The sequence below is a fragment of the Phyllostomus discolor genome, chromosome 8, assembly GCF_004126475.2.
Source record: "Phyllostomus discolor isolate MPI-MPIP mPhyDis1 chromosome 8, mPhyDis1.pri.v3, whole genome shotgun sequence".
Taxonomy (NCBI): domain Eukaryota; kingdom Metazoa; phylum Chordata; class Mammalia; order Chiroptera; family Phyllostomidae; genus Phyllostomus; species Phyllostomus discolor.
This window is the reverse complement of record NC_040910.2, coordinates 93,506,395-93,519,072: the sequence shown is the minus strand read 5'-3', so window position 1 is coordinate 93,519,072 and position 12,678 is coordinate 93,506,395. Positions and strand designations below refer to the sequence as shown.

Genomic DNA, 12,678 nt, shown 5'->3' with positions numbered 1-12,678 from the left:
TGCTTAAATTGAAAGGTAGATATGAAGTCTCCAGAGAGACCAAGGGATTATACAGTCAGTAAGTAACTCTTTCCGTTTCCCGTTTTTACCTTGAGGAGGAAAAGAAATGCCTTATAGTCCTAATGTTATTTCTTAGTATTAGTATGTATTATTCATCTGTGTTAATGATGAATAAGAAATGTAAGGGATTATTTTAAAGGATATTTAAAGTGCAAAATTATTTTTAATTTTTGAAAGAGGAGGCTTTTTATGTTTAGAAACAAATTTATAAAATTTTTAAAAAGGGTTTGGAAGGTTAACATGAGATCTAAGCCCAGTTCAAGTTAAAAGTCAAATCTATTCCTGTTCTTTTGGTTACCCATTTGTATACAATGTTCTTTTGGTTACCAATTAGTATACAATTTGTATACTAGTCTGCCATGTTTTCACAGCCTGGTCAGGTGCCTGATACTCGTGGACACTTGGTGAATGTGTGCAATGAACTGACTTATGAATTTCTTAGTCACTGTCCCTCTGTCCCACTCATTCAGCCTTACAATGTCAGTACTCTTTAATTCATGATGTTTCATAAACATGAAAAACAAAAATAAATAAAAGGTTGTGGAACTTTAAGAAGGTTAGTGTAATCAGTTGTAAGATGGTCAAACAAATCTCTGAAGTGTTGCATATTATTTTTTGTGCTTATATATCTTTCTGTAGAGCATGTTCATAGTCTTTTCTAGATTTCATACAATATGAGGGGGTACCCCCCAAACCGAATTTATTTATAAAAAATTGTGTATTTATTCTTACACACTCAAACTTCAGTTACCTTCAAAGTACTCTCCATTTGATACAATACACCTATTGAAATTTTTTTTCACTCCTCAAAACAGATTTTGAACTCATTAATTTTGATGCCTTTTTCGTGCTTTTCCTGTTTTTTTGTTTTACCTCTTCCACATTGGGTTGCTCAGGTTAAGGTCTGGTGAATAGGGAGGGTGGGACACCAGGGTCATGCTGATTTTGGTCAGAAACTGCTGAATACTCAGTGCAGTGTGGAAGGGTGCACTCGTAAATTACCCATCATGAAATGGGCAAATGCACTGAGAAAGTCTTAAAAAAAGTGACCTGAAGAAGAACGTAGACTCTCACAACCATGCCAGCTAGTACACTGATACAGATGGATCACTCACCTAGTGGGGGAAGCCTGTAGTATAAGGCACCTGCCCTCCAGAGGATAATTCCAGTTGTTCTGGGGTCCCCCCTCATATACCCCTATTAAATAAGACGTGGTTTTGGTGAATTATCTTTTTTCTTTTTGAGTGGTGTCCTTTGAGGCACAAAAGATTAATTTTGATAAAGTCCAATTTATCTATTTTTTCTTTTATCACTTGTTATTTTTGATGCCATATCTAAGAAAGCATTGTCTAGCTTAAGGTTATGGCTATTTACCACTATATTTTGTTACAAGAGGGTAATAATTTTGACTTTCTAAGACATTGATGCATTTATAGTTAATTTTTAAAAATGTATCGATTGATTGATTTTAGAGAGGGAGAGGGAGAGAAACACTGATTTGTTGTTCCATTCATTCGTACATTCATTGGTTGATTCTTGTATGTTTTCTCTCTGGAGATCAAACCTGCAACCTTGGCGTATTGGGACAACACTCTATCCAACTGAACTACCTAGCCAGGGCCTTAGAGTTAATTTCTGTATGCTGTGTGAGATCAAGGTTCAGTATATATTTTTTTGCATGTGGATATCCTTTTGATCCATCATCATTGTTGAAAAGACTATTTTTCTCCATTGACATGTCTTGGTATTCTTGTTCAAAGTCATTGAGAACTGTATTTGAACAATGATTAAAATAAAAAAAAAAAAGAAAGTCATTGATCATACATGCAGACATCTGGGTTTTTTTCCTTTTCAAAAAGGTCTCAAATCTTTGAGTTGTTCTTACCAAGAAAAATAAGCCAGTGTTACAGAGAATAGTTAAATCCTTGGTTTTTCAAAATGAGTTCAGGTCAACTCTCCATTTGGACCAAGGTTCTGGGAGGATGCCATCTAAATTGTATCAGTCTCATGTGTGTTGTCTTTTACTTTGTTCACAAACATTATAAACATGTTAGAATTAGTCCGAGTATTAGAGTGGTTTGCCTTTTTTTTTCCTTCACTTGTTTTCAAAGTTTAGCTGGAGGCAGCAGTTAATCTTTAAAGGAGTCATGCTTATAAAGTTGGGACAGTGCTGAGCGGCTGATGTTCTGCTGATTCCAGCTGTAAAATGTTTTCAGAAGAGCACAAAAGCAATTTGCTTTTATTCCAATATGCTGTAATTCTTGAGGTCCGCTGATTTCTAAAAACATTGACTCAAAAAGTAAAATGAAAAATTGTTAACTGTATTTTTACATAGTATCCTTTTATTAGAGAAAGGAGAATATGTTTATTAGGATGTAGTGAGGCAAAGTAGTTATCAGAATTGAGAATTAGATTATGTTGACTTTAAAGTTCAGGAAATTAGCCACCTTTTATGTAATGCCACAGTACACAAGTATTTATTCTGTTTTTTTTTTTTTATTCACAACATTTAAAAGGGGGAACTTTCTTATAGACCATATTTATACTAATTTCTCTAGCTCTGAAAATATCTGTGGAATATAAGTGTATATAAGTACATTTTTGTATGAGTAAGATTAGTTTACTCAATGGGAGTATAATAATGATATCTGTTATCTAAATACTGATAACTTTAGTTTGATCCTCTAGTGTACATTTTAGAGAAACATATCTGTGAAAATTTTAACCAGATTCTTTTCAAGTGATAAACCAGCAGTCCTTTAGGCTAGGCCTTTGTGTTCTTTGACTATGAAGTATTTTAGTGGGCCCTTTTCCTGTGTTTGGCCATAATCAGCATTGAGTGAATATAGTAATATCCCAGTTATGCAGAGGTCAGTTTCCCAAAAACCCAAAATATCACAAAGACACCCCTTCAAACTGTGAAATAAAAAGTTTTTTAAACAATATGCAAAAATTATAAAGCTCATCTTGTTTTTATTTTTTTTTATATGGCATGTGGACTTTCTCTTAGGGTCATTGCCTTTGTTTAATAAGTATTTTAATCTTTGAAAATGAAAACTCAGGATAGATGGCGGGTGCAGGAGGTGAAATGACAGCTGCTGTGCAATGGAAGCAGCATCAGCGTGTGCTTCTTCAGTGCTGTGCACACAGCACTGCCCAGATTCCGAAATGATGACCACTGCTGCTCAAGGCTGTCTGAATTCAGGGAGCCATATAATGTATGTTGAAGAAAGATTTCTATTAAATATGGCTTTCAGACAAGATATCTGGCTTTTAGCTGAGCGCACAATTTGAATTTCTGAAAAAATGTTCTTTTGTAGATGACTTTTTATTCGCCAATGCCTTATAAAAATGCTTTAGTTTAGGTACATTGTTTAATTCAAATATCTTATTAACCTATTTTTTTTCAGGCTTTGTTCTAGGCAGTGGAGATTCTGCAGTGAACAAAAAAACACACAAGTCATTGACTTTATATCTCTCTGATAAAGTGGGAGTGGGATAGAAAAAATCATAAATATATCACAGAACATAAGGTTATTTTTATTTTTGAGAGTATATGTTAAAGTAGTTAATTATTTTCTTTTTATTAATAAGTATGTTTTTGAATGAACTATCATACATTGATTATTCCTTTTAGGATCAATAACACATACTGGGACTTTCTGCTAGGTAGTGTATGTATGAGCAGTGCAGTTTGCAATGAGGAAATACAGTTTTTGCTACTATGCTTGTGTATTTCATGTAATTTGGCTAATTTTTTCCCATGAGAAGAAAAGTTATTGGTATAAAATCTTCTTTGCTTCATGAGTACATAAATTTACATTCCAAATTGAGACTTAAACTAAGAAATAGATAACCTCAGTTTGATCCTCTAGTGTACATTTTAGAGAAGCACATTTGTGAGAATATTAACCAGATTTTGGAATGATAAACCGGGAGCCCTTTAGACTTCTTGCATTCTTTGATTTTGCAGTCTCTTTCAACTAAGTCCCCTTAAAAGCAGCTTTGTGAAAAGAGAAACAGATTCATAGATACAGAACAGACTGCTGGTTGTCAGAGGGCAGGAGTGTTAGGGCAATGGGTGAAAAGGCGAAAGGACTGAGAAGTACAGATTGGTAGTTACAAAATAGCCACAAGGATATACACTACAGCATAGGAAATATAGTCAATAATATTATAATAGCTGTGTATGGTGCCACTTGGCTTCAGGAAATATCAGGGGGCATACTTTGTGAAGTGTATGATAGTCTAGCCACTGTGACATATACCTGAACCCAATATAAAACCATACTGAATGTCAATTATAGCTGAAAAAAAATAAATTAAAATAAAAAGAAGTTTTGTGAGACAGTGAGTATTACTTTGTGTAGCTGACAGATGAAGGTGATAGCCTGAAGAGACTTTAGTGGCATAGCGATAGGAGAGATGAGAGCCTCTAGGATGGCAGACATCACTTACTTGACTAAATTTCGTTTCTTGGTTAGTGGAGTTCAAGCAGAGGGCATTGGTGTTTCCATGCATGGCTGGTTTTCACTGTGAGGAATATGTGATTTGTCCTTGTTGAAATGAGAAAACCTCAAAATATTCCCTTCTACTATTTTGTTATTGGCTAGGCTGAGGACAAGAACAATTAAATTGAGTGCTCAGTGTCAATTCGTAGGATTATGTAAATAATTCCCTAACATCTTTTTATTGATGCACCTTTTGTGGATTACTTCTCTTTGACCCCATATTTAAATTCTTGTCCCCCCTCCTCGCCCCCATAGTATCTTCATTTCTTTTTAGGTGTTTGTTTTCCTTATCGTTTGCCCTTAAAGTCCTGAACCAACTGTATGCTTCCTCTTTCCTTTCCAAACATTATTGCTTGACTCATGACGTTGTAGACTTATGAACTTGAAATGTTTCTTCTTAGCTTCTCTCTTGTTGTATGAATAACTGCATAAAATGTCCCCCCCCCCTTTTTTTTTTTTGCAAAATGTCATTACCAGTTCTTCCCAGATTTGTTTCCTATTTGAAAAAAGTCAAAACCAAAGGGAAACTGTATAGGAGAAAATAAAGAACCTAATTTAGCTATTCAAATAATAGCTACTATTATGGGAAATTTATGTGAAATTTGAAAAAATGAAAGCATTTGTTTTGACTGTTTCAATGTCATCAGAATATGGTGCACAACAGAAAATTTATTAGGAAATTTCTCAGTATTGTTTTTTGAAATTTTCCAGGCTGCTATCCTTGTCCAGGGCCCAACATGAACCCTATTGCTCTTGGGAGCCGTTGGCTTGCTTATGCAGAAAACAAGGTAAGGCATGGCCCACGTGTGGGTTATTGGCAATGGACAGGTGTTCTAGAATGTTTCCAAAATGATTACCAATCAGTATTGAACTTTGAATTTATGAGTTTGTTTTCTTTGATTTGGCTTTGGTTTTAGTTGGACACCCAATAATTGTCTTATCTCCCTTGTTGCTTAAGATCAGTATTTAGACGGAACCTTAATTTTCTATGCTTAGTTTTATATAGAGAACTTTACTCCATTAATCTTAAAGCACAGCATTGGTGTTACAGAGCTGATTCTGTGGAGCTAGCAATCAGGAGTCAGGAATGATTTCTGTCTTTATTGGTGGATTGGGAAACTGAAGCACAGAATAATTTACTGTAACTACTTGTCTATAAGTAAAACTGTAAATGAGAGTTCAGAACATTTGTATTAATAATTAAATCACAGATGCTTACATTTTGTTGAATTTTCCAGTTATTGATCAATTTCAATTATCTATTAAGGTCATCATAGTAAGTGAAGATATTATATTTATATACTGAAAGTTTTATTTATATCCAAATCAAAGCATAAGGTACATTTGAATTTTCAGAAGGAAAAAGTGGCCCTGGCCAGTGTGGCTCAGTTGATTGGAGCATGGTCTCGTACACTGAGATGTTGCGGGTTCCATTCCCCATGAGGGCAAGGTTTCGAGTTGGATCCCCTGCTAGGGGGCTTATGAGAGGCAACTGATTGATGTTTCTCTGTTCCACTGATATTTCTCACACTTTTTCTCTTTATCTCCCTCTCCCCCTTTCTTGCCTCTCCCCCTGTATTTATATTTTCCTTTCTTTCCAAAGGATTACATAATAGTATATGTGCTCCTTTGTACATTTTTTCACTTACCAATATTTCCTGTAAATTAGTCCATTTAGTAGAGTTTTGCACTATAGAAATTTCTAATTTATCTATAATTTTGAATTGAGATGCAAATATAATTTTCTAATGATTCTAAACTTTAAACAAAAATTTCTAGGTTAATTATGTTTATGTAGAAAAGCTGACTCAGAACTTAGTTGAATTGAAAATGTGACAGTATTGCTTGTTTTCACATATTTATCCATGATTATTATAATTACCTCGGGCAGAAAAAAGATGCTGTTTCCATGATAATGTCTTTCCTTGTGCTTGTGGGAGGAGGCAGTAGAGGGGTGGTGTTCATACTTCTTTTGAATGTGAATGAATGAATGAATGAATGAATGAAATTCTTTTTATTAACTAAAACGGTCATTTTCAAATTCCCTATTTTTCCTTATGTGAAGCCACATTTACTGATCACCAGTCCTTTGGAAAATTCCTCACTATTGACCTTGAAATCTACTTAAGCAACCATTCAATATAGCAACTTGACATCTGACATCAGACTTTTAAAAGTATTTCCTTTTAATATATGTATTGTTATTGCTTTGAGGGATTGTTTTAAAATACATTGTCAGTGAATTAGAAGATTTTGATTATTAAATAAAATAATAAGAGGTTTAAATACTAGTCTTTATCAAATTACCTGGTTTTAAATTATGTAAAGCATTTTTTGTTCTTACATTTTGGGAGAGGTAGATTTGTTCTGAATTTCAGGGCTTGTAAATATTCAAATCACAACATGGACTTGTTCTAATACTCTATTATTGCTATTTGTTAAAAGTTTGAATGTGCCCTGGCCAGGTGGCTCATTTGCTTGGAGTATCATCTCTCTCATACACCAAAAGGGTGTGGGTTTGGTCCCCAGTCAGGTCGTGTATGGGAGGCAACTGGTTGATGATTTTCTCTCCTCTTTCTCTCTCCTTCTCTTTCTTGTTTAGAATTAATAAATATATCTTTGGTGAGGATTAAAAACAAATTAAAATGTAAAAATTTGTCTAATTATATATGTTTGTTTATTTATCTATTTTTACTAAATTTATGAAATATAGGGACAGTGCAGAATTTAATCCGGGCTTATTGCTCAGCACATGTGAGAATCACACTTGTCAAACTAGTGATTCACTTGGAACGTGGGCAGGTTGATTTATTTACATCAGCGATGAACGAGGGCATGTCTTTTTCAGTCTAACTAGTAAGCCCTCTGAGGTGGATAGCTACTACATGTGTCATTGTTGATCTGTGCATAACTTGTGCACCTTCTCCACTGACAGTTGAAAATGAAAATATAGCACAATCTTTTGTCTGTTTTTTCAAGTTTCCTTTTGCAAACTTTATGAAGGAATTAAGAGGACAAAACCTCTAATTTGCTAGCCTTTTAAATATTTAATGTTAGGAAGTCATGTCTAAGTCCTTTGATTATATTTTTAAATTTTATTTGTGGAAAGGCAGCCAGAGCCCAAATTCTACCATTTGGGAGTTTATGAATTCTTAAAGACTATTCATCTTGTAATTAAAAATCGTATTTGTGCATGAAACGGCCCGAGTGGCACCAGCAGATTATAAAAAGGCTAAAAGTGCCTGAGCACAGCTTTTGGCTGTTTGTATGAAATACACTTGTACAAACATTCCCACCCACCACCATCATTATGCGTGGTAAATAAGCTCTATCCTAATACCCGGTAGATTTAAACAGTTTAATAGAAATGACTTTCTGGCTTCTCTCTCTCTCTTTTTTTCCAGTTGATTCGATGTCATCAGTCCCGTGGTGGAGCCTGTGGAGACAACATTCAGTCTTACACTGCCACAGTCATTAGTGCTGCCAAAGTGAGTATCCAGTAGTCTCTAGGAGTTTTGATTGTGTGTAGTAATTATCAAGTTTCTCTGCTGAATTGGATAGAGATTTTCTCTTCCATTTTCATTCACAAGTGTAATAAACTTAAGACGTAAGACAGACTTATTTTGTCACTCATGAGAATTGGTGACTAAATGATTAGGTTCTTAATTTCTTAAGGTTCATAAACAATACTTTATTCTCTATTGTAACGATTATAGGGTTTATAGTTACTAATTTTAAATATTGAAGTCTGCCAGCTAGATTAAAGTCTTATGTAATTAATTCCACTTTTGAAAAGCTATGTCATAAGTAGTAACTTCTGGACTTTTTTGTGTGTGATTTGCATTATTCTACCTATACTAACATCCCTTTGTGTCTTTGAACGTGTATGAATCTTTTTGACATAAAAAAATAGTATTCCTTAAGAAATCTCCAGCCCAATCCCTGACACATTGAAAGATTCTTGTCTGTCCCAGGGCTGCCCCCTCCACGTTTGTCACGTGAGTTCTTTTTGTGCGTGTGTGGTAGGGTTAATTTTGATGAAGGCTCGTAAACTTTATGCTGATTATAAGGCATTTTTATAATCACTATCCTTTTGAATTCTGAAGTATACAACAAAACAATTCTAATAATAGGGATGACATAGTGAATCTAAATGACAGCATGTAATAAAAAGCACAGCTATTCAGAAAAGAACAACAGTTTAAAGCAAACCACAGGGAGGGAATCATAGGTCACACTGTTTTTATGTAAAACAAATATAAAAATACTTCAAGATTGATCACAAAAGTTTACATGATGTGCTTTAGAATGTGCTCCTTGGTTTGATGAGGAATTAAATATTTTTAATTCAAAAGCTAAATACTGAATGTCTTTAGGTTTTCAGCATTATATATTTTGCATTTTGGAATCTTTGTAAAAATTGCTACTTCTCTCCATTGTGTATGCCAAAATCACGATGGTTATTTCAAATGATGAGAAATCTGAGACAGCAAATAGGCAGCAGCAGTGTTAATCAGTTAGTTTATAATAGATCCATTTCTCAAATATTAGATTCTTTTTAGATTTACCTGTCATACACTTGCATCAGGATAGCTCATTGTATTGTCATATTGAATCATTTTCAGGTAAGTGATGGAGGATAGTTTTTCAGCTCTTCTTTGCTGTAATTATGTTTTTGTGTGCCTACATAAAAGAATGATGTGCTTCATTCAGTAACTGTTAAGCTGTTTAACTGTTAGCTGACATCGGACTTGCTGGAATGAGACTAGTCTGTATATGCTTTGAAAAGAACAAGGCTGAACTTCCTACTTTTTACACTCCAATATAGCAAACTATGAGGAAAATACATCTATCTTCAACATTTAAACTTCTAAAAATGACATCAATGAGGAGTCCCTCCAGTCAATTTCCAGTAGACAGTCTCCAGTGAAATTAGTATTGATTGAAATTCATTGTTAGCTCTGGCAATGTGTAAAATTCTTCCATTTGCACTTGAATAAAGTGGTTAATGTTTAATTTTTGTTAATTGCTTATGCTTGATTTTAATGCTCATTCATGTTCGTGTTTGTAAATTTATCAAATGTAGGAAAAATATAACTATGAACATGTCACCCATTTCTTTTATAATTTTTTAATTAAAATGTTTTCCAATTACAATTTACATTCAGTATGATTTTGTACTACAGTATAGTGGTCAGAGACAGTCAGATACTTTACAAAGTGTTCTTCTTGATACGTCTAGTACCCACCTGGCACCACACATAGTTCACAATATTATTGTCACCATTTCTTAAAAGTCGCCACACAGTCAATTCAATTGTATATTGTACCCTGCTCCTTGAACTTACTAACTTAAATGTCATGAGATATTTTTGAAAACATTTTTCTTTTATTTATGTTAATCTGTGTATTTACAGACTTCTGCATTAGAGAGCATGAATATTTTGAGATGAAAGAAAATAACTGTCAAATTATTTTTCTAAAATCCTACCAGAAATAGAATGAGTCTTGATTTCACTTGGATACTTTGTTTAGGAAAGATTGGAAAGTTGGGAAGATTCCTACCCCCACCCCTGATGGTAATTTCTCTTAGTAAGTTATTGGATATTAGAAAGTTTGTGGATAAATTTGCCTTCTGAGGTATAAAGCAATTGAAGTTTTATGTGGTAAATACATGAAAATTTCAAGTACTTTTCCAATTATATATACATCCTTTTGTCTTTTTAATGATTACTTTATATATTATACTCCTGTTACATTAGTGTGCATGTTTGTAAAAATACATTATGATGTACACTTATAATTCCAGTAGGTAGCAGTATAAGGGGGAGTTAAAACTTCCCAAGAAAAGAAAAATCTCACAAAGATATCTTCATACCCAGAAACCTCCAGAGAATTCTAACATTTGAGAATAAATAATGGCAATATTACAAATATTCTTCCATAGAATAAAATAGTCTGATTACAACTAATCTTGTTTTTGGTGCCAGATCACCGTGATACAAAAACTTGACAAGAACATTATGAGAAAGAAAAACTATGGTCCTGTCTTTACTCATGAACATACGTGTGAAAAATCACAAACAAAAACCTAGCAGACAAAAGGAAACAATGTATGATAAGGATAATGTGGCATAATCCATTTGGGAAAATTCCACACTGTAAGACTGCTTTATTACTCAAAAATCAATTAGTGTAATTTGCCATATTAACAGATTAAAGGAAAAAAGATATGATTATCTCAATATATGCACAAAACCAATTCAACAAAATCAAACATATACACGGATGAAATATTTCAGTAAATAGTGATAATTTCTGATTCTCTAGAATTACTTTTTTTTCTAAATATAAAATTGTTTAAATATAGTAAATATGGTTATTTTTAAGTATGTTTCTGATAACTCCAGTATCTGGTTCTATTTTTGGGACCTGGCAACTTGTTTACCAGAGTTGATTTCAAAAATCTTTAGAAACAATTTTGAGATTGGGATGATACCAGAGTTCTGCAGCACTTTTAGTCCTGGACCTTCTTAATCTAGTTTCAGGGATTGAGATTACTTGGAATTATCAAAATAAAGCTCACCTGAAATAGCTCTGAGAACCTGATTACTGCGGGATCACTCATATATCTACTGTATATCCTTTTATGTTCCACCCCAAAGCTTGGAGTGGTGGTCACCAGGCTTGAGCACCTTGAACAAGGCCAAACAGTTCCCCAAGTCTATCAAAACACTACTCATGCTCTTAGCAACACTCTCCATAATCATCAGATGCATGTAGGACTAAAATATCCTGCTCATATGTATGGGTTTCCTTGTTCTCTTGGATTTAGAGCTAGTAACTCTTCGCTATCTTATTAAATATTCAATACCTTCAAACAGAGTTTTCAAAAAAATTCTCCTCAGTTTTACTCCTTGTTTTCATTGGGGGGACTAATCTGATTTACCTAGACTGTCATTGAAAACAGAAAATAAAATTCTTATTATTTCCTACCATTATTATAATTTCTATTTTTTTGAGATATAACGTGGAAATCATTTTAAAAAGGCAGGTAGTATGTGCTCCTTAAGATACTTGTCTTAAAATAAATTCACAATCATTTCATGATTGTATCACTTTCTCTGAAAGAGTAATTAATATTTTTCTCTTTCTGATGACAGCTTCTTATGTCACTTCATAGAGGGTACTTAACCACTTTGTTATACAGAAGAATTAATTTTTAAATTTTTACTTTTTTTCTCTCACTATACGATCCTAAGTATAAGTATGCTAATTGTACATGTACTTGGATCTTCTGCAGCAATACCCTCTTTCACCCCAATTTCTGGATTTTCAAGTAGCGCTTAAAATTAATGTTCATACTTTTAGATTTTTCCCTTTGAGTTTCAAAATAACTAATTTGTCTCTCCTTAAGAATATAGCAATGATGAATTCTCTGTGGTGGTGATAAAGGGAACATTTATTGAAATTATTCAAATTGGGTTATTTTGATACATTTATAAAATCTTGTTTTATATTTTCTGGTTATAACTCTCTTTGAGGTTTCCTTTTAGTGTGTTTTAATCTCAGTGTGATAAATTGATTTAATAAAAATGCCGCTATTTTCTCTTGTTATCTGATAACTTCTTAATGACAACTAACAGGTTTTGTGAGAGCAGCCCCATTAGCACTAATGGACAGGGAGGACAACTGATATAGCACGAGAAAGGTTAAAGATGACTAGTGACCCTTTGGCAAATCTGTCTGCAACAGAACAGAATAAGTACCATGCTGATTTGAATATTTGGCCATAGTGGCTTATCTCACATTTGTTACAAATTTAATTTTCAGTTTTCTTACAGATAGTTTTGTGACTGCTCTTAAGATTATTTACGTATATAATGAACTTTTTAATTTAGATAACTCAGGTTGTGAGGACAGTCCTTCTAAATTAATACCTCTAATTGGCCTAATTAGATTTTTTTTATTTTTAACTTTTTCTTAGCCTCCACCCATTTTTGTATGTATTTGAGGAAATCATCAGGTATACACATACCATGTCTACTAAAATGTAGTGAAAAGGCTAAGTACATAGTGAACTGACTTAGATATGTAAATATGATAT

At 33.5% G+C, this 12,678-nt stretch overlaps 1 protein-coding gene across 11 annotated transcripts in view; it reads left to right on the top strand.

Annotated features, from left to right (window-relative positions):
• BCAS3 (BCAS3 microtubule associated cell migration factor) overlaps positions 1-12,678 on the top strand; it is a 485,409-nt gene that overhangs the window by 110,473 nt on the left and 362,258 nt on the right. For all 11 annotated transcript variants that reach the window (XM_036033603.1, XM_036033602.1, XM_028521954.2 and 8 more), the window contains exons 10-11: positions 5,283-5,359; positions 7,976-8,059. In XM_036033603.1, the coding sequence (XP_035889496.1) occupies positions 5,283-5,359; positions 7,976-8,059 (161 nt within the window). The remainder of the gene's footprint in view (positions 1-5,282; positions 5,360-7,975; positions 8,060-12,678) is intronic.